This window comes from Protomyctophum parallelum, assembly GCF_964188405.1.
Source record: "Protomyctophum parallelum genome assembly, chromosome: 1".
Lineage (NCBI taxonomy): Eukaryota > Metazoa > Chordata > Actinopteri > Myctophiformes > Myctophidae > Protomyctophum > Protomyctophum parallelum.
The window spans coordinates 33,146,975-33,172,191 of NC_139697.1; the positions used below are offsets into that span (position 1 = coordinate 33,146,975).

A 25,217-nucleotide genomic window follows, 5' to 3' on the forward strand; every position below is an offset into this window, starting at 1 on the left:
ATCGCGGTGATAAATCCGATTGACCAAAAAGGTCCCCTATACTGCTTATGTCTCTACACAAACAGTGGAGAACAAGGTGCCATTTAAACAGGTGCGTTGCCACATGCACACGCAAGCACGCACGCACACACTCGTACGAAACTAAGCCGCAGCATAGCTTCACATGGAAACAAGGCCAATGCTAATATGATGTCAGTGCTAGGAGCAGAGAGATTTATAATGCATCTGTCTGGGAGGAAGCCTGCACGCTACTTATGCATTCAACAGCCAAATGCCATTTGATCTCCCATCCTTTTTTACTCCTTCTTGGCATCGGCTGACGAAGGATATCTCACAGACTTTTAATGCCACATCTTAAGAAATGGAATAAAGTATTCTCTCCTTCGCTATACTCATTAAAAAAGTTGAAAAATTAAATAAAATCAATCAAGTCAATCTATAATTTGGTTCTGTCAATGTCTTGTCACATGTGGGGCTGTGAAGACGCACATGTGATAGCAGAGGCCATGGTTCTGTGCCTGTCTCAAATCCTTTAGTTAGTGGGGGCTTAGAGTCAGGCCCGGGCAAGCAGACACTTTTCCTGTCTAGCAAAATACAAAATCAAATTAAAAGTATCTTCCCCCCCCCCCCCCCCTCTCTCTCTCTCTCTCTCAGAGGGGACAGGTAATTCTCATTCTAAGATAAAAACCACAGAATCGTGTCTCCAAAGGCTGCTGTCTCTCACACGGGCTCAAGGACCCCAAGATTGTGGTTATTAACTTAAGTTTCTTTCTCTGACAGACAGGCTATATCCTCAGGGCGTAATGGAGGTAGCAGGGCTCAGATAAGATACCGTAGCATTGTAAATGTAAATATTATCCAGAAACTTGGCCTTTTCCCCCACACAGCGAAGACCTGGGGTATAATTACTTAGATTGTCTCTCTATGCTTTTCATTTCAGTTTTCACTAATACATGCCATTTAGGATCACTGTCCCCATGGATGGGATATGCGTCTCAACTCTGTGTCACTGTGTGATTAGGGTCATTTGGCGAGACTTTTCCCTGCAAATATATGAGTACATAGACAAATATACCTTGTGGCACCAAGAAACCTTTAAGCACTAAGCAAGTGCATGAAGATGGATTACTGGAAGGCAAACACACATACATACATACATATACACCAGTGGTTTTCAACCAGTGGTCCTTGATGGGGTTCCAGGTGGTCCCCAGCTAAATAGAGTTAGTAACCAAATGGACCCAAAGTCCAAATGGTCCATTTGGTCTCATTTTACACTCTCAAGAGTTAAAGTTTTGTTAAACATCTGCATTTTAGCACATTTTTGCGCATTACTAAGATAATTCTACACAATTAAGAGAATGTAGAAGAATTGTTATTTTGATCAATGTTTGCCTGTTATCTCTCTTAATGGTACCACATCAATACAGCATGGAATTGTGGACAAAATCTTAACGATCACAACGATAAAATATGAAGTTAAAGGTCTGAGACTGGGAGGCTAAATGTCATCAAATGGTGGTCCGTTGCTCAAATACCGAATAATATAAACTTTATTACAGGATCATGGCCCACAGGGTAAAAACAATACATCACATATAAAAAAGAGAATAGATAAAGATAATAAAGAAAAGAAAAAAGGATACAATACAGTACATTTACCCAGCCCCAGGTTATAATGTAAGAGAGGCACTCATGCCAGTGTCCTCTAATCATAGATGTATACCCGACAGAACTACGGACAGGGTCTGTCATCCATTCAACGAGAGCACAAATAATGGGCCTTGATATGATAAGGTATACACAAACACAAACACGGACACACTTACTTTTACACTTTGGGAGGATATTGCTCCATTGGCCGTTGGACTGGCAGGAGGATTTAACGGAGCCCTGCAGGACGTATCCGGTGTTGCAGGCGAAGCGTACGATGTCATTGAGGTTGAACTGCGTTCCCCGGGTCACGCCAACGGTAGGGTTGCCAGGATGTCCACATGTGATGGCTACGTGGAAACAACAGAACCAATAATGCTTACGTATGTGGTGGAAAAAGTACTTGATTGTTTTACTTAAGTAAAAGTATCCATACTGCAATGTGGAGGTACTCTGTTACAAGTATGAGTGCCGTATGCTAAACGTACTCAAGTAAAAGTGCAAAGGTTTTGGCATCAAAATGTACTTAAAGTGCTAAAAGTAAAAGTAGTTTCACAAGTTCAGAATGTGTATACTCTATATTATGAATATAGAGTCAAGGATGAAACCAGGTGAGTGGGTATAAACTTAATTGTTAAAAACGTAAGGTCATTACACACTGGCGAATTAGCGACGCAATGCGAATAAGCGATCTGAAAAATGTTAATGTTAAAAAGGAGGAAAACTTTATTGAACAGACATGTTTCGACCTATACGGTCTTCATCAGGGCTTCATCATTATGAATATAGCTGATCTACAAGCTCACAATGTGTCGCATGGCGACGCATTGTGAGCTTGTAGATCGGCTATTTGAAAATGCCCCAAATGTATACGAGGCTGAAGTAGTTTTATAATCCAAATAACTGAAGTTTCAAATAATTCTAGTGGAGTAAAAGCATTTTTATACCTGAAATATAGTGGAGTAGAAGTAAATGTGTTGTAAATTGGAAATACTCAAGCAAAGTACAAATACCTAAATATTTTACTTAAGTACAGTACTTGCAGTAAGTAAATCTACTTAGTTACTTCCCACACTGTATGCACACTATGCAGGAAGTTAATTATATCAATATTTAAATAAAGGAGATGCAAATAAACGAACACAATAATTATTAACGGTTTATTTTCTAATATAATTAATGCATTATCATCAAAATACCCAGTTATTATGTCTGGGTCCCTTTTATGCCCATATATGGAGTATTTCCAAATATGGAGTATATGCAGATGTCAGAACTTCATTGTGATGTCAGAACAGGTCAGCCCAAACTGTTCAAATGTGATGACTTTGGGGCGGGCGCGACACCGACAAGGTGCAGCAGTACTTACGGACACAGACGGGCGTCCCTCCGGACCAGCGGTGGTCCTGCTCACAGATCCGCACAGACACGCCGATGAGACGGAAGCCCGGGTTACACTGGTACACCACGCTGCCGCGGTAGTTGAAGTTCTCCCCAATGATCTGACCGTTCACTATGGGCTCAGGAGTACCACAGTGACCAGCTGCAGGCAAGGGACCATGGAGAGAGAGAGAGAGAGAGAGAGAGAGAGAGAGAGAGAGAGAGAAAAAGAGAGAGAGAGAGAGAGACACACACAGAAATGGGACTTTTATTATTTTGACAATAGTACATCTATTTGTTATTTTTTTTTAATATCCCAAGTATATAATAGGGCTTAACAGGCCACTGAATATGTTGTAATAATTAACAAAATCTGCAAAAAAACGTAAATAAAAGTATCTAGAGCAATTGTAAAGTGTAAAGTATTGAGATGCACTCTAAATGCACTTGAACATTGTCTTTTAAATGTGCTTTACGCTGATCTCACCAAGACACTGAACTTGCGTGCCGCTCCAGAGTCCGTTGGACATGCACTCTCGGACCCGCGAGCCAACCAGGGTGTAACCCGTGTTACAGGAGAAGATGGCGGTGGCTCCGTACACCATGAGCGTTCCGATCTTGTTCCCGTTTGGTGGAGTCCCGAGGTCGCCACAGGAGATGACTGAAAGATGAGGAAATATCATCATCCTCTGCTAGGGTCAGTGGTGGAAAACAGTACATTTCTTACTTAAGAAAAAGTAAGTATTGACAGCAAAATGAGCTTAAAGTACCAAAATCACTCATTATGCAGAGTGTCTCGTTTCAAGTTTTCAAACGTCTAAAAAACTTTTGAAAATAGCAGATCTACAAGCTTGTAGATCTGCTATTTTCAAATGGCCGAAATGTACAGTATATAGTAACTAAATTGTCAAATAAACGTAGTGGAGTAAAAATACACTATTTACAGTAGATCTGAGATGTAGTGGAGTAGACGTATTGGAAATTAGAATTACTCAAGTAAAGAACAACTACCTCAAAAATTTACTTAAATGTACTCAGGAAAGTGTTTGTCTCCCAAACATCATTAAAATAAGATCTGGATGCAAAACGTCAGGTGTGACGTGACCATTTAAGTGCATGGGTATTTCACACGCCATATCATTCCCACTCACTATCACAGGCCGGGCGGGGATCCGGGTAGTCCCACGAACTGTTGGCCTGGCAACGGATGACCCTCTGACCCCTGTAGTAATACCCCGGGTCACAGATGAGCATGAGCATGGCGTCGTACAGGTTCTGGGTCCCGTAGATGAGCCTCCACCTCCCGTGATCCACCGCGGAGTGGCCCATGTCAGGGCATGTCACCGCTGGAAGGACACAGGTCAAGCCAGCGTTATATAGGCAGTGGCATTATTGTACAGCACTCCAACAATACACATGACATCTTAGTTCAGTGGCGTCAGTTCAGCCAAAGCTAACCTATGGCAAGGTGACAACACGCAAAATCTTTCGGGTATAGCCCGGTTATTTGCGTCTTTTTATGCCGTATTTTCCTCGGGTATATTTGCGGGTATTTGACGGTTTTTGGGGGGCATATTTTCGTCTATTTCCTTCTATTTAAGTCGAGTGTCTTTGAGACTGACCCTTGCCAATTTGCCATGAAGCTTACAATGTCAGAAATGTTAAATAACAACATAGGGCATACACTGTCTGTTTCAAATCAAATTAGGCATCCTTAATTAAAGCCTTAAGTTATAGCCTCCATGCCTGGAGCTTCACTGCTAGCAAGAGCATTTGTTTACCTGCTGGTGGTGTTGTTATCCTTATTCGGTGCATGTGCATGTACATGTGCGTGTGTGTGTGTGTGTGTGTGTGTGTGTGTGTGTGTGTGTGTGTCTGACTGTGTGTGTGCGACATGCATGCGTGTGTTATAAACATGCACGTATATCAGTGTCATGTATACTGTATAGTGCAGTGTGATAGTGGTATAGGTGAACTTTCTAAAACACAGTATGACACCAAATAATATTGCAATAAAATACCAAACCTGATAGCGTCTGTACAATCCGTATAGTCACTGTAGAGAACTGCTACTGTGTGTGCATCCTTGGTTGAAGTAGGATGTGAGGAGTGCAAATGTTTTCAAGTTGTAGCCTTATGTAACCTGGCACAGTGACCACACATATTTGGTGAGTTTAAATGGTAATCAGGGTTTATCCGCTCTGCACGGTGCAGGAACTGTGATGAAGGATTTAACACCAAGCGAGTATTAAAACTGCATTTTAATCCGGAAATGATCCTTGGGAGAACTGAACTCAGAATTGAAAAGTTCCGTCGCTTTTTGAAACGTGACAAATGCCCAAAATGGGAGAGAAACGGATGATGGGATTGATCTGCGCCCGTGAATTCCGTATGTGCGACGCGTGACAGTTTTAATGGGTTTCCTGCAGAAGGCGATGCATGCAAGACTCACGTATGCAATGGGGTGGCGCTTCGATGGGGCTCCATCTCCCGGACTCTTGACAGACGACCGAGGTGGTGACGGGGCCAGACAGCCGGAAGCCCGGGTTACACTCGTACATGGCCCTCGCTCCCAGCGTGAAGTCCTGTCCCACGACACTGCCGTTCACCGGAGGCACCGGCATTCCGCACGACATGACTGGTGAGGGGAGGGCCGAGAGAGGGGATTCGAAAAGAGAGGGAAAAAGGCAAATGGAGTGGACAAATCAGTCAGTATTTCAGTGCATGTACTTGCATCCAGTGTTGATTTTGACAGCAAATTTTGATTTTATAGTCTTTTGAATAGTTTTCATATATTTTTAGTCACCTGGAATAATTTAGTGTTAGTCAAATTTTTGTTGTATTTTGGTATACATGTATGTTGTGAGCTTGTAGATCTGCTATTTTCAGCATGCAACCAAGTGTAAAATGAATTGTGTCTTTTACTTATACTGGATAAGTATTGTCCACTAGTCCCTTCCTAACATTTTAGTCTAGTCATTATTTGTTGTTTCCATTTAGTTTATGTCAGTGATAAAAGGCACGAACATCTTTCGTCAAAGTTTCACGTTTTTTCAGCTTGTGCAATATTGAACTCCCCAGGGACTCGGGGAGACGAGGAAGTTTCATTTGAGACGCAGCAACGTGTGCGTGGGTTCCTAATAGCCGCCTTGGCATGCTTAACTCACATTGCACAAACAGAAAATAAAACATGCCTTTTAGCTGCGCAATTAAATGTCACAGCCTTGTATGCGGGCTAAAATAATTAAATTCATCGTGTGAATCTTGCAATGCTTGAGGGAAGAACTGCCAAATTATCCATTCCAGTTTATTGTGTATTAACTGCAGGCCACAATGCCATTCAGATGACAATAGAAGGCAATTGCATCATTAGTTTTTTCATTTTGAAAAATATAAATTATCGTAAATGACTGCAGAACTGTCACACACCTTATTGGCACTGTGCTCAGGTCAGTGACATGTCATTAAGCTAATACGGCATTATCTCTAACGGAATCCCTGAGGATGCCTGCTGGTGTAAGCTTCCTTGAAGCATGCCCAACATTGCCCCAGGCTTAGAGGTTATTGCTGATGGCCAATCATTTTATAGTCATGTGTATTGCACTCTTCCGGATCATCTGAAATGCGAATAGCCAGGTGACCGAATCCAAACAAGATGATCTTCTCATGATCTTGAGAAACGTCTCTAGAACGGAGGAGGGCGGGCGGCGGTAAGGTTCCCTTCTATACAGCTGACACCCGTGACGTGTCTTTTTTTTCTTTTCCTTTGTTAGAAATTGCACCTGTCCATCATCCCTCGTGGCCCGTTGTTATGGGGTCAGTCCTCACCTTGGCAAAGTGGCACTGGCGCATTCCACTGATAGATCCCCTGCGGCGTCCGGGTGCACGCGGCGCTGCTTTGGCCGATGAGCCGGAAGCCCTGGTCACAGCTGAAGCGCAGGGTGCTGCCCAGCTTGGTGCCCGTCAGGCTGTGCACCGTACCGTTGGCGGGGTTATTCGGGGGGCTGCAGTAGGCGGCTGTGAAAACAAGAACGAAGGATTATTAACACGTAGACCCATGCGCCCGTGGTCCCATTTTATTCCCCCATGGTGGTGTTATTTTATATTATATTTTGTGTGGACAACGCACATACTGTAGATAAATATCTCATTTTGCGGGTAAAACTTGAATTGCCTGTTAAGTTAGCTACCTGTTTGAGTATGCATAGCTAACAGGATTTGTTTCCCTTCTTTCTGCTAAGCTAATAACAGAACTGGAATTGGTTCCGATACAATTTACAGCCATATAGTTCAGGTTTATATATTTGACAGGATTCTGTAATTGTCATTTTATGCTGTAATAGCTAAATTCCACAGGCAGTGGAATGCCATTTAAGTCCAATAGTAGCTCTAAGAATAATAATAAGGACAAAAAAAAATACTGCATTGCAGAAACAGTTTTTAGGGTGGATTTTGATGTCACCATTATGTACAAAAAATAAACGATGTACAACTCACAATATGTGTCACATTGCAACACATTGTGAGTTTGTAGTTCAGCTATTTTCAGTTCCGGGCATTTTGTATGACCTAAGTATAAATCATATGCTCAACACAATGGCAATGATGCCAGTAAGTTTCAGACTTATATATGCAGTTAATAATGTCTGAACTGCACATCTGTCTTCTAAGGCTATACTGTGGAACCAAACTATCAGCTTTAGCTCCAAGGCACACCACCGCCTTCGTTTAAGGCAAACAATGCCGACTGGAGACAAGGGGGGAAATCGATTAAAGGGAAACTAAATGTTGTTCAAAGACGAAAACAGCAAGCATGGGAGATCATAAAAATGATGGATCCACAATAATAGGAATAATGTATCTGCTTTTGTGTGTCAGCTAAATAGGCATCTGCAATAATCGTACATCATCCCAACTGGTGCCATGCAGCAACAGTGCCGTGGTTTCTTTCTCTGTGGTTTTCACAGAAATGAAAAATCCCTACATGGGGACGAATGAATTGAATTCTGTACAGAGATCTCACAATAAGGTGGCGTCGCTCGTATACACACAATATGCACACGCGCCTGAGATGGATAAGCCGACATCTTTGGCAATATAGTAAGCCGCTTCTCCTGTGTGTGTGCGTGCGTGCGTGCGTGCGTGCAAAGTTATACAAGCTACACCCATTCTGTAGAGATTGGACAACATTGTAGAATGGGGTAGGGCCATGAGAGGTGAGCACGTGGCTTGACATTAGTATGCAAGTGGGCCAGGAAGAGAAAAGTATGTCACCCATTACGTTTAAATTGCTATGAACACATAACATCTAATATAAAAATAAATTAAAATAACTCAAGCAGACCATTGTTGGAAATGAGCCCCACCCTGTTTAAGGCTATAACCTCTTAGAACCATGCATGCAGTCACACAGGGCTTGAATGATAGAAAATTACTGTAGGTCATGGTGTATGATGCACTGAAAAGGCCTGGTCAATTTGGAGGAGGGCTATATGTAAAATGGCATTGTATTGTACATATATTTTGTTCTAGTGCACACACACACACACACACACACACACACACACAAACACACACACACACACACACACACACACACACATGCACACACACACGCACACGCACACGCATGCACGCATGCACACACACACACACACACTCTGTCACTCTGGTGTTTTTTTTCTTTCTCCTATCCGCTCCACTGTGTTATATATGGAAATGTCCAGATCCCGGGCAGAGGCTTTTATGCTGGTTCTGGACAACCGGCGATCTGACGGACTCGACACCGCGCACTGCACTCCCTGTGGGGGTGTGGAACGCGCGTGTCAAATTTGAAGCCGGTGGGTCGAACGGTTCTCGAGTAGGATTACAGACGTACGTACACACAGAGACGTGGTGCATGTATACTGTATATTAGGATACAGAAGGGATCTCACTGTGCTTAACATAGCTTACTGTTGTTAGGGGGTGTGAGGCATGAATCTCATGTGACAGAGTTTATTGAGAAGGTCTGGATAGTCAGATACACAGTTTGAGACGCACCATAGAAACCTAGTGCCAATATATAATGTGCTATGAATACTTTCTACAGGACTCTACACCATACAATAAACAAATGAACACATGAAAAAACAACGTAGACCAAATACTGAATGATGCTTGGACAATTACACTGCCAAAAGTTCAATGAAGACGGGTTTTCTAGCGCATAGTCAACCCTACAGTTCACTTCAATACGTATAGTCGTACATCTAAGATTCCTACAGCACACACAGCTAAATTCCATGCAGTTTGTACATTGTGTACAATTGTTATCACCATCACTCAGTCACACGCATCCGTCAGATTGTAATCTAGAGTAGTCAGAGTTCAGAAAAACAAGCAATTGGTGTGGGTGGGTGTGAAATAAATCCTCACAGGTCCTTCCACAGCAACCAAATAATCATTCCAAGGGAAATTATTAATGCAATGAAAGTTTGCAAGTTTGATTTGTTTCTCGCACGGAATGCAAACCAAATCAGATGCACCAAAAACACGAGTGCTCTCGATCACCGTGTGGCGTGTCCTGATGTTGCACACTCCTCTTCTCCTTTTTCCAGTTTAAGCAAATATATTTTTAGGAACAAACAGAGGTGAAATAATACTCACACTGTAGAGTCTGGATTAAAACAATAATAATAATTTCCTTTTCAGGGTGTTTTAACCTCGGATGGGCGTGCTTTTGAGGTTAGGTTTCGGCATAGTTTCTGTTATAGGTTTATGGTTAGATTTAAACAGTTTCTGTGAGAATATGGTTAGGTTTAGGCGTAGTTGTTGTGATGTTAAGGTCAGGGCAGTGCAAGTCATGTTGTGCCCTGGGCAAAAAAGACAGAAAGGGAAGGACTAGGGAACAAGGAGACAGCATATACAGTACAGCACATTGAGTTGGCTGGGAACCAACATAGTGAGCAGTAGAGGGATTTAAGGATTTGTTCAACACCAGTTTGACAGCCAGTTTTGTCTAGACAGACCAGCAAAAGAGATTCATCATCATCATTGTAGTCCTTGATGCCTAGGGTAAGGTTAGAGCACAGACAAACTCTGCGACCATGCCCAGCGATATGTAACACGCAGGCAGAGCTATATGTTCCTCGGCGAGGCCTTCTGCTGTCAGTCATGGTGACTGGCGGCTCCCGAGCTATACCCTTGAGCTCAAACTCAATTCTTCACTTACGCGTCTAACTCACCAACTCCCAACCCCACCACCCCCCCCTATTCCCTACGCTGTCGATCCCTCCGTCTGTTATGGTGTACGCATTGTCCTGGGCGCAACCAGCCCTCAGGCTCATGGGAAATGAGATCTAGAACGCACGTTAAGATTGAGAGAGAGAAACAGAGAAAGAGAGACGAGATGAGAAGAGAGAGAGAGTGAGACACGCACAGACAGATAGTATGTTTATCGAGTGATCGACATCGAGACAATACAATGACAAGATGTCAATGAGAGGAGTGGGAAACTGCCTAGGACCCACAGAAGGAGAGAAAGAAGGCAGAACACTAAGGGGAGGATGAGCAGGGTATAAGATGCTTGCTACAGCGGGTGATGGATGACCAGCCGATGGAGACAAAAGATGGATTGATACAGAACACAATGGGACAACACGGGATCTGCCCGAGCCATCTGTTTCCCCGTCCCCAGCAAGGTGTGTGCAATGCAATTCCATATTGGCCGTGGCAACTTGTGGGTTCTCAGCCGGATCACTTAGCTCCGTCTGTCACTTAGTTTCGCTGCGGCAAACAAATCCATCACAGAGAATGGGAGAAGAGGGTGAAAATGCAAAACAGGTAAAGGGGGGGGGGGGGGCACGGGACCGCGAATCGACAGAACATCCGGTTGGGGAGACGGCGCTCCCTGGGCGAGAGGTGGAGGGAGACGATTAGTCAATCTGGCTGAGTGGTGTTGATATGGAACGAGGGGAGCCTGTTAAATATTTACACGGTTATAATGTATTGCGAGCTGTGCAGGTGTTGCGCGCCAGAGGATCTTCCGCGGACGCAGAGTCAAAAACAGAAAAATAATAACTACTGTCCCCATTAGGTTGGGGTGGGTGGTGGTTTATATTTGTGTCAGCTAGAGCTCCTCCGGCAGCCCCAGAGAAACTACGCCCACTTAAAATGAGTCGACCCCCACCCCCCCCACAAAAACAAACAAACAAACAAAACCCAATAGTCATCCATCACGGGACAATCCAAATACAGTGCAATGTATTCCTGTATATATTGTCCTCTGAATCGATGAACTGACCTGAGTAGCGAATCCGGAAACCCTTGTGGCTTGTAGTGTGGTCGAAGGACCAGTGCAGGTAGACCTTGTTACTGGAGCTGGTGATGCTCAGAGGACTGGAGTAGTTGCCACTCAGTGTGATCAGGAGAGGGCTCTGTCTCGAGGGGCCTGGAGGGGAAGAGAGAGAGGGGGAGAGAGAGAGAGAGAGAGAGAGAGAGAGAGAGAGATTTTCCAAGAATCCACCTTTGAAGTAAAAGTTTATAATGAGCCCTTATGGGTCAGTTCTCAATCAGTTAGATCTTCTATCCAGCGATGCCCATTGATGCTGACATTTCCAGTGTACGCATAGGCTTTCCCCGGATGTTTTATCCTCAGCCCTGTGTCCCACCCATGGTCTAATGCCGGGTGTATAACAGACTGCTTACAGCTGTCTGCAATGCCACACGGTACACGATGGAATGAAGGTTTGCTCAGCACGTAATTGTGGAAGAAGGGTTTTTCGATCCATGCTTGGCTTGGCAGCCCTCGTGGTTTGATAACACGCCCGTTTCCCCCGCGCTTGCCGGGAGATAAAAAGGTGTAATCAGCAACACTTGTGCGTACTGCGCGTCATTTTCTCGGTGCAGCCATGCAGGCGAGGCCTCTATACTGTCCCTCTAATGACACGGAAATGCACAACCAAGTCGGATGCTGCTCCGTCACCGTGCCAACAGGGGGTTGCGTGCGTGTTTATGTGTGTGTGTGTGTGTGTGTGTGTGTGTGTGTGTGTGTGTGTGTGTTGTTCCAGCAAAATCTTGAGTATAAACTTTCATACTCTCAGAGATAAATGAATACTCAGGATTATACTGCAGACAGCTTTATTTTAGACCATGATCACGGCTGTAATTTCCCCCCCCACTGTGGGTGATGCTATTGGACATCTTGGCCTGTGTATTAAAAGCCAGGGAGGGGGGTGGTGGTGGGTGGGGGGAGCTTGCTAAACATGGAGAAGGAGAAGTAGTCCGTCTGTACTACCCTACCCTTGACTTGTATATTATAACTAACAGTTGGCCTTAGCCTGACTCCAGCCCTGAATCGCTAGCCCATTAATAAAATATGTTCTGGCGATTCAGGTCTGGAGTCTCTGCCTACGGCGGCGTTAGTGTCGTTCGGCCATCAGCCCCGTCACTCGACAGCGTCAGACAACAAACATGGCTACCCCCACTGTGGTGACTCACCACCGTATCAATCTGGCTATTAAATCGGCGTATGATAAATAGTTTCTTTACAGAAACGACAGGTTTTATAAACATCATCATCCGACATATTTTACCGCTTTTGTTCACATGCTAGTAGCGCTCATTGGCTGTGTTTGTTTGGTTAGCAAACGGGTTAGCCATAGCCTCATGATTGACAACAACGTAATCTGCTTTCCTACTATTCTGATTGGTTGGTATAAACCAATCACCAAATAAATCGCCCATCCCATAAACTGCTGCTGTGCGGAGGGCTTTCATTCTGAATAATGAAGTGAAACTAAATGAAAATTTAGACTGAGTGTCAGGCTAAGTTGTCCTTAGAGCCTCTAGTAAGTTTTATCCTATGTGTTCTTGGCTTCACACTACTCAGCCTGACTTCATAGATGTGGGGTCTGTGTCATTGTGATTATCATCATTGCAAACGGTGGCTTGTGCATTGTTAAACCTAACTGTGTATATAACACGCCTACTCTGTTGTAATGTCGAAATAATGGGTCGAAACATTGTCATCCACCTTATTATTTAATAAATGCAGACTACTTCTCCTTCTCCTGTACGTATCTTTTTGTTCAGCACCTGAAGGTTATTGAGAGATGTGCGTACTTTCCTCTGGATTCAGCCTTCTAACCATGTCATGGACATAGGCTTTTGAGACTATAGGATTTGTAATATGTTGTATTCATTCACTGTGACCCAACTGGAGGGGGTGCTGACCTTTTGTACTGACTTTATATCCAATTGAAATCCCATTGGAGATGAGGGCATTTACCTCCTGGCCCTATGCTGGCCATGACCGAGTGTACTGCTAACACACACAAAGGCATTTTCTTATATTACCCATTTCAACAACCATCTCTACGCTGATGCACCTTTTTCATTTTCATTCATCACCTTCACCCCTGCCATATATTTGCAGTCCATAAAACTTGACCTGACGGATTATATCACGGAATATACTGTGCATCTTACGTCAGCTGACACACATTTGATGCTTTCTAGCCTCTGTATGAAAAGGAATATGTTATGAAACAGATTAAAAAATGTCTCTTTCACATTGCATGCCAAACGCCCAGTTCTTCAATAGGAATTGGACATCAAATCATCACTACAACTCGGGCCACAATATGGCATCAATCATGACATCAATGAATTAGTACGTGTCACTAACCATCAAATATTTCCAGCTCGTCAAACTGACGGCTGGTCTGAAAGTGCTCAATGGTGAAGGTGATGTTGTACCCGGGCTCCACTTTGACCACCCAAGAGCAGGACTCAAAATGTGGGAAGCCGTTCCCCGGAGACTGGCTCATGATGACACCTGTAGAGGCCCTCAGCACCTCATTCATGGGACAAGTCACTGTGGAGACAGAGAAACAGAACAGAATGGAACTAAATGAATCACAGTTACCTATTTGGATAAGTAATAACAGCTTGGTTTGGCCTGTTTTATGTACCGAAGCTGCCCGTCATTTAATAAACGCAGATAACTCGTAATGGTCGTCTAGTCCTTTCACGGGAGACACAAATTGGATTGATTCGAGCTCCGCTGTTGTTGGAGGGCAACTCAATGTGACTAAAGGCATACTTAAGGTAATTGTCATTCCAGTCCAAGCGCAGCCGCAGGAAAGAAGGCTGTCCATACTGAACCAACCCTGGAAATGGGTTGATGATATCAATGACTCGCCATGTCCTTCTGTAGTTTCTGCCGTTGTCAACCATCGGGCGATAGGACACTGTGATGCTAACTCGGTGCTAACGCTAATGCGGGCCGGCAGCCCTATTGCTTCTGGCGTGTCTAGGCAGACTGCATCTGTCTGTTCATCTCATTCCCCCTACCGTCATTGGTATTCTTGTGGGAACGCTTCCGTGACATGCTTTGACATTTCCCAGTGGTTTTTTGGTCTGCATTATCAGACACTATACACAGCTCTCCCGTCTGTTGCGTTTTGCAGGGATGCTGTGAGGCCTGCCTTTAATCCCCCGGAGCTGTCTGCATGCCGGAGCATCCCCATCCCCAAATGAAAAAGAAAAGAAAAACAAGCTCCGACATGAAGGACACCGACACAACACAATGCAACTGCTCAGATTTTGCATCATCTCATTTGGGTCTTCTGCCACTGATCTAAAAGGGGCCTCGTGGTAGAATTTGGCTGGTGCAATACATAAATATTTCAATGTGTGTTGTCTCTATCAAGGTTCTATAGGCAGAAATATATGAAACTTTCCGTGCAGTGCTGGCTTTCTTGCAGTGGAAACTGCTTTCATCCACAGTATCTGTTTGATCGCAGGAGCCATTCAACTCTGCGGCTTGTTAAAGGGTCCAGTTGGAGCCATTTCACACTTACAGCTTAATAAAATGTTTGTTGAAAATAAAATAAAATCATGTAAAAAACGAATTTCACTTCATTTAACACCTGCCAGGTGCAGAGTGCATAGAGTCACATAAAAAATATAGAAATAAACTACTTAGTTGTGTGTGTGTGTGTGTGTGTGTGTGTGTGTGTGTGTGTGTGTGTGTGTGTGTGTGTGTGTGTGTGTGTGTGTGTGTGTGTGTGTGTGTGTGTGTGCGCGTGCGTGCGTGTTTCTTTTTAATCCAAAATTAGTTAATAGCACAGGCAGACTCTTTAAATACTAGAGCATGTCTGAAATAAGTGTCTGAAATCGACATGTAAATATGAAATAAATGCTTAAACATGTAGCTAGGTGTAATGTTAGAGACCACAGTGAACCTTTCAAGCCTGTTTTCTCAACTTGTTGTTTTCTGCAAGACATTACTCTAAAAGCCATATCTCCAAAACTGGTGGGTCAAACTGAACCACCAATATGTCAATGTGAAGCTATGATTCCCTGCTTTCATATGACCTGAAAAAATGAAAATTAAATGTTATGAAAGAAGCGCCAATTCTCATCTTGGTGCGTGTGGCAGCAATTTTTCAAAATGGCCATCAGAGATTGGTCAAATCTTCCTAAATGACCCAGCTACAACATTTGCTAATAATAGCAGCTACAATATTCGGGGACTATCAGGGCTCCATACTAGGATCGCTCCGTTTTTACAATGTAGGTATTTTCCCTCTGCACCAAATCTAGCGCCCCTCAAAACTAAGAAAAGAAAAGAAAGAAAAGGATGGTGCTAACCAAAACCTAGTGTATCAGTGTGTTATCATGAGTATACATCAGAGAACTAAAATGTATTCAAAGAGGGACTTTCAATTTGACCGTTTATAACTTGACAGTAAAATAACCACTGCTGTATGCATGCTCATGTCATACATTGAGCACATTGTTAGTGCACATCTACAAGTTGCTGTGTTAAAGTGACATAATGGGAATGTAAGAAGCAGCAGCTTAACATCAACCTTAATCCATTTAGACCTGAGGTCGATTCTACAAATGCCTTCTAAATCATGACAGTTTTCTGAAGGACAGGTTTCTAGGTCAGTGGTTCTCAAACATTTTCATGTCAAGGACCCCTAAAAATATATGTAATTGGCCGCCGACCCCCATCTGGAAATATGTTGTTCCAGCTTCTGGTCCCCCAGAAGCAAATATTTGAGTAAAAAACGTTCGCTATTAAAAAATAGCAGATCTGGTATTTTTCAAAAGCTAAAGCATTACACAATGCTTTGAACACCAAAAGGGGTTCCCGCCCAGAATGCATTAAGTAAAAAAAAAAGGGGTCAATATCATCTGCACTGATCTGAACGGAACTGATTCACCTCGATGGATCAAAGCACTTAAAAGCAGTCGCTGAGAGCTGACAACGATTGTGTCTGGAAGTAACAGTACATAAGCAGCCTATAAACTCCAGCAGCGTTCAGGCAATGATCGATTCCCTGGGGATGAGATGTGTGTTGTCAGTGCCTTTTTTAAGACGACCCCCAACTTATCTCCAAACTCGCTCTTCAACTTGTCTTATAGAGTTTATGCCTGTGGTGTGAGGCCGATAGGAGCCCCCACATTTGTGGAAATAAAGCCGGATTTACACGTAGTTGTGTGTGGGTGTCACACATTGAAAATATCAAATCTACAAGCTCACAACACATCACAGTGCAACACGCTGTGAGCTCTATAGATCTACTACTGCCAGACAGCATGCAACAAAGACTATCAAGTATTTAATCCACTTTGCGAAGAGGCATTGTGCGCTGCATGACTGTAAACAAAGGGGTATTAGGGAATGAATCTTGACGAGCTGGAATAAGTAAAAAAGGCACTGTCAAACGCGGGACAGGGTGAGCCTTGATAAGGCCACAGCTAAAGATCATGTGTCGCTCGGCTGAAACAAGGGGGTGGAATAAACGGGCAAGGATGGTGACACACACACACACACACACACACACGCGCGCCAATAAAAATCACATCCCCGTGACAACAGGCTGCTGAGATGCCTTCACCCATCTTGTTATTTAATTAGCATAAGCTGGAGGTGATAACTAGTTGATTGGAGGGGGCGGGGAATTAGCATTAGTATTAGCGGCACCTAGCAAGTGTGAGGAGGATGGCATGGCATTAAACGGATGCTCTGCCTTCATGTTGTCATGCAGCCAGGCCAATTACTGTTGACGGAAAACGAAAAGACAGGCAAAAGGGACAGCCAAGACACGAACAAAACAAAAATCAAAGAGTTGCATGGAAGAACTGAGTGTGTGTGTGTGTGTGTGTGTGTGGGGGGGGGGGGGGGGGACCGAAGGGAGAAGACTCAGAAGTGTATGTGCCAATGAGGAAGGAGGATGCTTGATTATGCGGCTTTGAATACTGCTGGGGGATAAACACGGGGATTTTGGATGATCAAAAACGTGTGTTCCATTAATGAATACGAAGTGATATGCTATGCAAAGGCGATGCTGCCAAGTTTGGTGCGTCATGATGCTACCTCCCTCCAGATGCTCGCTGTCACCGTTGTCACGCAGGTGCACGTGAGGACTATGTGTAGTGTAGGATTCGATTAATCCTGAATGCCATATAAATCAAAACCGAGCGCTTTAATCCCGGGAACTAAACAACGAAGTGGAACAAATCGGCGGGGTTATCCTCATCAAAATGGAGCCAATTCTCCAGGTACTCACTTCATGAAAGCGTGGGAGAGGAGGCCCTGGGCGCAGAATGCGTGTGCGTGGAGACAGGTTCATAAATTGCAATTACAATTTACTCATTCAGCGGACTCTTTAATCCAGAGAGACTCACCGATTGTAAGGACGGAGGAAGAGCCATGAACCCATATCAACAGACAACAGTGTAAATGAGAAAACAGCAGGCATCGCTCTACAAAGCTGGATGTGTCGTGCGTGCCTGTGCGTGCCTGTGGTTGCGCACGTGTGCGTGTGTGTATTCCGGTTTGGAGCCGGCCTCAAAGGGAGGCAATAAAAAAGAGAATAGAGGAAAAGGGTATATATAAGAACAAGAAATCAGACACCAGTGAAGCATCGAGGGAGAGGAGTGTGTGTGTGTGTGTGTGTGTGTGTGTGTGTGTGTATGGAAGGGAGGGTTGTGTGTGTGTGCATGCACATTCTTGTTAATATACTCTTGTGTGCAAGAGTATATGTATACACATGTGTGCAGTATAAAGACTCTTACTGTATATGGGCTAAGGGCAAGGTTGGATCTACCATACGAGCCCTTGTGCACGGGATGGGTATCGTTAGGATTTTTGTGAGTCCGGTACCGATTCCGTTTCTTAACAGTTCCCTATTTCAGTTCCAAGATGGTATAAAATAACTTAAATAAGCGTCAAATGTTTATTTAACAAAAAAGCAGGCTATAATTAATAGTGTAACATCCTCTCCTTTATTGAGCCATTTGTGGATAATCGCACGTTTCGTTTAAGAAACTTTAATAATTATGTTGCTTCAATGCTTCTCTGCTTCAGTGCCAGGCATAGCACGTCTGTGTCTTGGTCTAGACTGTGGTGCACGAGCGCCTTCTAGGGGATGCGCAACTTGAAAAGGCTAATGGTGGTGCTATGGTTTTATTATAAATATATTAACATATTATGCCAATATATGGCAAGTATATGCCATATTCAGGTTCATTATGTGCATATATGTGTTATATAGGAAATATATAGCTTATGCCATTTTTATTTCCATGTAGGGGGTGCGTCAGCTAGGTCAGGAGGTAACAGGGGGTGCATGGCCAAAAAGGTGGGGGAACCTCTGCGATAGAGAGAACCCAAATTTAATTATTGTAATGAGTACCAGGTACCCAAGCACGGTCGGTTCGGTACATGCTTGGCGCCATCTTGGATTTCCATTTGCGAATAATCTAACAATCTAACAACCAGTAGTAAACCTTCTTTATAATGTATTAAAACAAAAAGTGCCTCAAGTCATTATTTATCAGCTTGCATTCCATTCTCTTGCATATTGTACCTTAGTGGGGCTATCTGTAGTCGCGTTTGTACTGTAGTTTCTAGTCATGGTGCGGTGGGGGGGGGAGAGCAGGCTTAGTGTCCCATTGGTCGTGGGGCTTGGTGTCCCATTGGCCGTATAAGGCTAGTCTCCCATTGCCTTAGAAGCCAGCCAATCATGAGAATCTCTAGACCACTAGACTACGGCTAGACTACAAAGTCAAATATTTGGGTTAGGGTTAGGGAAAAAAACAAATGGGAGCATTGTTTTCACATTGGCGTCATATTCAGCTGCCCGGCATTGATACGGATCGTGCCCGTGCCCGTGTGTGTGTGTGTGTGTGTGTGTGCATGTGTGTGTGTGGGCGTGTGTGTGCGGGCGTATGCGTGTGTGCGGGCGTATGCCTGTGTGCTGGCGTATGCGTGTGTGCGGGCGTATGCCTGTGTGCTGGCGTATGCGTGTGTGCGGGCGTGCCATGCATGCGTGCGGGTGTCAGTGTGTGTGCATGCGTGTGGCTGCTAGACACGCAGGGAGGGGTGTACTTGTCAGAGCTAGAAGCAGTGATTTGATAGGTGCAGCTGCAGCCAGCATGGTCCCTGCATCTCAATGAGCCGTGCTCTTCCTCTCTTCACTGCCCTCCAACTAAGTCTCTCTCTCTCTCTCTGTCTCCTGTCCCAGTCACACACAGTCTCTCTCTCTCTCTCTCTCTCTGTCTCCTGTCCCAGTCACACACACAGGCGTCCCAATCCTCTGCCGGTATCTTTCCTCGTTTTCCATCCTATATGCCTTTATTTTCTCTTCTTCTTCTTTAGCATCACTCAACTCTTTATCAGTTTAATCTAAGATAGCTCATTTCCTCTCTGTTTATCTTCCCCTCCCAGGATTACTTTGTTCCACTGTTCATTATGTAACCCACACTTCACTTGTGACTGTCAAACCCCTCTCTCTCTCTCTCTCTCTCTCTCTCTCTCTCTCTCTCTCCCCCCCATCTCTCACCCCCCCTCTCTCCATCCCTCTCTCCCCCCCCACCCCCTCTCTCTCAGCATGTATACAGGTCTCTGCTCACTCTCTCTCCATCCCTCTCTCCCCCACCTCTCCCCCCCCACCCCCTCTCTCTCAGCATGTATACAGGTCTCTGCTCACTCTCTCTCCATCCCTCTCCCCCCCACCTCTCTCCCCCCACCCCCTCTCTCTCAGCATGTATACAGGTCTCTGCTCACTCTCTCTCCATCCCTCTCTCCCCCACCTCTCTCCCCCCACCCCCTCTCTCTCAGCATGTATACAGGTCTCGGCTCACTCTCACTCCATCCCTCTCTCCCCCACCTCTCTCCCCCCACCCCCTCTCTCTCAGCATGTATACAGGTCTCGGCTCACTCTCTCTCCATCCCTCTCTCCCCCACCTCTCTCCCCCACCCCCTCTCTCTCAGCATGTATACAGGTCTCTGCTCACTCTCTCTCCATCCAGACTCGGTGGGTGATGATGATGATGGGTCATGAGCAGAGAGGGGAGGAGGAGGGCCCTCAGCTGGGAACCGTTGGCCCCGAGCATAAAGGTCCTTTCAGTGCTGGGGAAACGTTTAGCGGTTAGGATGAATTACAGCAGGGCAACACACGCGCCACACCACCCAAAAACCCAGCGGTGAGGAAAAAAGGGCTCCCTATTTCCCCGACATCCCCTCTCTCCGTCTCTCTCTCCCTCTCCTGGGTGTTGTCTGTACGCCTGCAGAAAGTCCCCTACCTTCCATGTCCCATTTTTGTCATCACAGGGTGTGTGTGTGGGATGGGGGGCGGAGGGGATTTGCATTCTCTACCTATTTAGCTAAACTCCTTTCATTTGTCCCACTCACCCTCACATGCTGCACCGATGCATGCACACCAAAGTGTGACACAAGAAAATAATAATTACAGAGAAAGGGTAAAAAGCAAAGGGCAAAAAAACTAACAAAAAAAGACAGAGATTCAAGTAATCCATTTTGAGAGACTAAAGTGGAGGGCAAGACAGAGAGAGAGAGAGAGAGAGAGACAGAGAGAGAGACATGCATCACATTGAGAAAAAAGAGCCTCCCCACTCAGGCGTTGAGCAAACACTATACAGTACATAATGACTGTGAACCGTGCTCTCAGAGGCCTCTGGGGAGGGCGGGTTTGACGGCATGAAGAGACAGAGCACCCCCCCCTCCCCTCCCCCCCCCTCAGGGACGGGGAGCCTCGGCGTCATCGCACACACAGATAGAAAAATTCCACCAAGACGACACGTGGCTGCCTCTCCGTGGCAACAGGCGGCGTGCAGCATAACCCCACGGGAACCACTAACAACAAGACAGGAGTAGTGGAGCCGCCGCTCCAGTCTATGATTAGAGCCTGAATGAAACCTGGCTACCTATAACCTTGCTGGGAATGAAATGGATTCTTTCTCGCTTGTCGCTCGCTCGCTCGCACGCACGTGCAGACACGCACGCACACGCGTGCACACACACACACACACACACACACACACACACACACACACACACACCAAGGCAATGTTCCAATGCGGTGAAGCAATGAAAAGCTGTGTTTTAAATATTTTTATTTTACTGTCTGTCTGTCTGTCTGTCTGTCTGTCTGTCTGTCTGTCTGTCTGTCTGTCTGTCTGTCTGTCTGTCTGTCTGTCTGTCTGTCTGTCCAATCATCCAATTATCCATTCATCCATTCATTCAGCCTGCTCTGAAAGTAGTTTTGGTTAATAATAGCTATAATTCATTACTATATTCCTGTATAAAAGAATGTTATTCACAATCTATGTAAAGCGCTTTGTATAAAACTCTATATAAATGCACCATTTACCATTTTACAGAGCAGGCAAACGCTACAGGAGCATTGGGAGCAGCACCACTGGGACTTCTGAACGGTTCTTTATTTAGCAGCTGAATAAGAGCTGTGAGCCTGTGAGCCACTCCACCAGCTCAGTGGCCTTGTGGTTAGTGAGGGCTCCATCCCCGGCCGGGTCATACCAAAGGCTCCAAAACATAGGACCCACAGTGCATCCCTGCTTGGCACTCGGAATCAAGGGTTTAAACGCTGCTAAAAATCAGAAAAACGCAGCAGTGTGCAGACACCTTTAGTGACTGCGACATACTAGCGTCATGTCCATGGGGTGTGCTTGTACATCAAACTGCCTCACAGTATACAGAAACTGCAGTTGCTCCGCAGGGCTTATACGATTGTTCACATACTGAATTGCGTTTTATAAATGGTCTCTCTGCACACATACATTTACTATGCACTTCACATCCTTAACTTATTACACATAATAGTTACATCATGTCATCGTGCACTTTATGCGTCTCCTCTCCTCTTTCCCTTTATACTATTCTCACTGCAATGATAGGCCTGCACAATCAAGCATTTGATTTCACCCATATTATTACATAGAATGTGATGTGGAAAATAAAGGATTGATTTATTTGAAAGAACATACCAAGTACAGTTGAAACTCAGGTTCGTTTTCACTAAGCAGTGACAATGTCTGCTGTTTACAATGTCTGAGTGAATGAGTGTCTTGCCCTGAAACTGAGAGGTCAGGGTTCGATCCCCGGCCCGGGGTCATACCAAAGACTGTACAAATGGGACCCAACGGCTCCCTGCTTGGTACTCAGCATCAAAGGGTTATCAAATGATTCCCGAGCGCCTTGGCTGCGGCTCACCGCTCCAAGAGATGGGTCAAACGCGGAGAACAAATTGCACTGCGGTAACGTGTGACACAAATCGCACGACTTTGACTTTGATTAAAACAGAGTTTCGCCCAGTCAAAAAGAAAAAGCCCAAGTACACCACTGGGTAAAATCCTGCTAATATTCCCAATAATTCTTCCGGGGCACTCACCGTCGCATGAGGGCGGGGGACCCTCGAACTCCAGGTGTGTCCCCAGGCGACAGGTGAGGATGCTGTTCCCACTCAGCTGGTAGCCCGGCAGACACCTGTAGCGCACAATGTCACCTGGAGAGAGATGACGACATGGGAAAAAAGATAAGAGCAAGAGAGACAGAGTGAAGGATAGACGGAGATAAGAGTTCACAGACAGTGACACAGACACGGGGCGATTACAAGAAACGCACACACTAATCAACAGCCCATGACCTATATATCCACTTACTGATACGACACGGGGAGAGATCACGATACACTGTACCGTAAAGGTCTCTCTGTGAAAAGGTAAACCGTGGAAAAGATACCGGTAAATAAATAAATAAACCAAACCCTATAATGAATCCCCGCCGCCGCAGGCCTACACACGCACGTGAAACAATATGTCAGTGTCTGTGGGCTCTGTGTCGCTGAATAATCCTTAACCACGGAGGTATGCAAATAAACAGATAGGGAGGATTAATCTCCACTGTCTTTCTGCAGGGGGGGATGGGGGGGACGGGACGAGCACACCTGCCCAGAATCCCTCCGGCTCGCCGATAACTCATGCTTCATCATTCATTTATATTGTTGCCCCACATGCCCCCTGGGTAATGTAGTTTGGCTGTGAGTCAGCGTTTTCAGTCCACCCTTATGGGGCTGCTTGCATATTCAGTGTATATACTGTAGCAGGGAGATCATTTCTCCTGAGCGCGCGTGCTGTGTGCGCATCTATATGCATGTTGTGTGCGTGTGTCTGTTATATTTAGAATAATGGGTATAAATGAGCTATGGCGGAAGGAACACTTCACCTTTTTCAAACGTATCTCCATTATACAATTCACAACAATACTAAATGTAGCCAGGAAGGTAGCATTTCTGTCCACTCTGTGTCTCAAAGACAGACTGTGGATGGATAGATAAAAATACAATAAAAAAACCCACTGTTGATGACATCATTTTTTGTTTTGAGCGGTGCCTCCGCTCCATTACGCAGCTATGTGTGTCCCTATGTATGTATGTATGTATGTCCGTCCCAGCACGGATGAGCACGGAATGAGCACGGAAAGTTACAACACGACCGTTTCGGACGCGGGAAGGCTCGCCGGAACCGGGCCAGCCACCTGGCCATGTTCCTGGGGGTCTGGATGTTGCCCCCGAGAATGTTCCAGTAAGAGAAAGCCTTTTTACATTTTCGACCATATAAACAGACAGATAGATTAGACATGAAATGTTGCCCCTCCTACAGCTATAGCATTACTGAAGACCAATATATGGAGATACGGGTGAAAAGACATGTACTGTAGTGTTCCTTTGGGCTTGTTGAGGTGAGGGTTATGGTTAGTTAAAGGAAACCAATCAATGGTCTCACAAATACAGTGATACAAACCATGTGTATGTATTTTCATGTGTGTGTGTGTGTGTGTGTGTGTGTGTGTGTGTGTGTGTGTGTGTGTGTGTGTGTGTGTGTGTGTGTGTGTGTGTGTGTGTGTGTGTGTGTGTGTGTGTGTGTATGATGGGGAGAGCAATTCTGGGAATGCAATTAATGAGAGCTGCTGAAGCCTGAACATAAACTGTCAGTCGATGTCCCGCTTAAAATGTTACGCTGCCTTGAGTCAGGCGTCAGCCACCATCCACCAGAAAGGAGCGTGTGTGCGTGCGTGCGTGTGTGTGTACAAGCGTGTCTGTCTGTGTGCGTCTATGTGTGCAGTTGGACCACAATGGAAACAAATCACCAGGACTTTTTTTGTGTTATCCTTTTAACCTCACTGTACCACGTGTTGTTTACATTTCTGACTTCAATCAAGCAATCAATCAATCAGTTACTGCGAGAGTTAGGTCTAGCCAACACCAACTCGGGATTCCTGGATCGCTGCCCTCCACAATTTCCTATCTAACATCAGGGTCTTGAGCTCTGCAGTGTTGTTAGCCTGCAAGCTGTCGCGCTGCAGCACGTCTACATAGGTGGTACGCTTCTTTACCCTCCTGGCTTTGCCCTGGGTTGGCTCCCATATAGAGTCAATTTACTTGTCTCAAGTTCTGGTGCCTGACGCAGTGCCCTGCCAGCCTCTCTCTGACTTAGTCCGTGACCCGTGGTAGGTCCCCATAGAGGTCCATGCACATTTCTGATGCAGTCCGTCCATGTGTCACCTAGTGCCATTCGTAGCATTCTTGTGTAGACTCCATCCAGGGCTTTTTCCTGTTGTACTGTGAGGGTCCATGTCTCGGCCCCATACAGCAGTACTGACTCCACAGTAGCTATATGAACAGCTGCCTCTTAAGGTCTTCTCCCATATCTGATTTCCACACACTCCTCATCCCATGCAAGGCTTTCCAGGCAAGTGCTCCCCTAGCCTGAGCTAACGTGTTAGGTTTCTGGTCTAGAGGGGCGGGTCGCGGCTGAGATTTGCACACGCCCTGATTGGATCTCATCGATCTGTCCGTCAC

The 25,217-nt window shown here is 45.2% G+C and overlaps 1 protein-coding gene across 1 annotated transcript in view; it reads right to left on the bottom strand.

Annotated features, from left to right (window-relative positions):
- The window catches only part of csmd2 (CUB and Sushi multiple domains 2), a gene marked incomplete at both ends in the record, with an annotated part of 400,982 nt that overhangs the window by 40,598 nt on the left and 335,167 nt on the right, over positions 1-25,217 (bottom strand). The window contains 9 exons of the mRNA XM_083776184.1: positions 1,830-2,003; positions 3,023-3,196; positions 3,521-3,694; positions 4,185-4,379; positions 5,486-5,671; positions 6,862-7,050; positions 11,318-11,464; positions 13,703-13,891; positions 22,749-22,862. Of these exons, the coding sequence (XP_083632310.1) occupies positions 1,830-2,003; positions 3,023-3,196; positions 3,521-3,694; positions 4,185-4,379; positions 5,486-5,671; positions 6,862-7,050; positions 11,318-11,464; positions 13,703-13,891; positions 22,749-22,862 (1,542 nt within the window). The remainder of the gene's footprint in view (positions 1-1,829; positions 2,004-3,022; positions 3,197-3,520; positions 3,695-4,184; positions 4,380-5,485; positions 5,672-6,861; positions 7,051-11,317; positions 11,465-13,702; positions 13,892-22,748; positions 22,863-25,217) is intronic.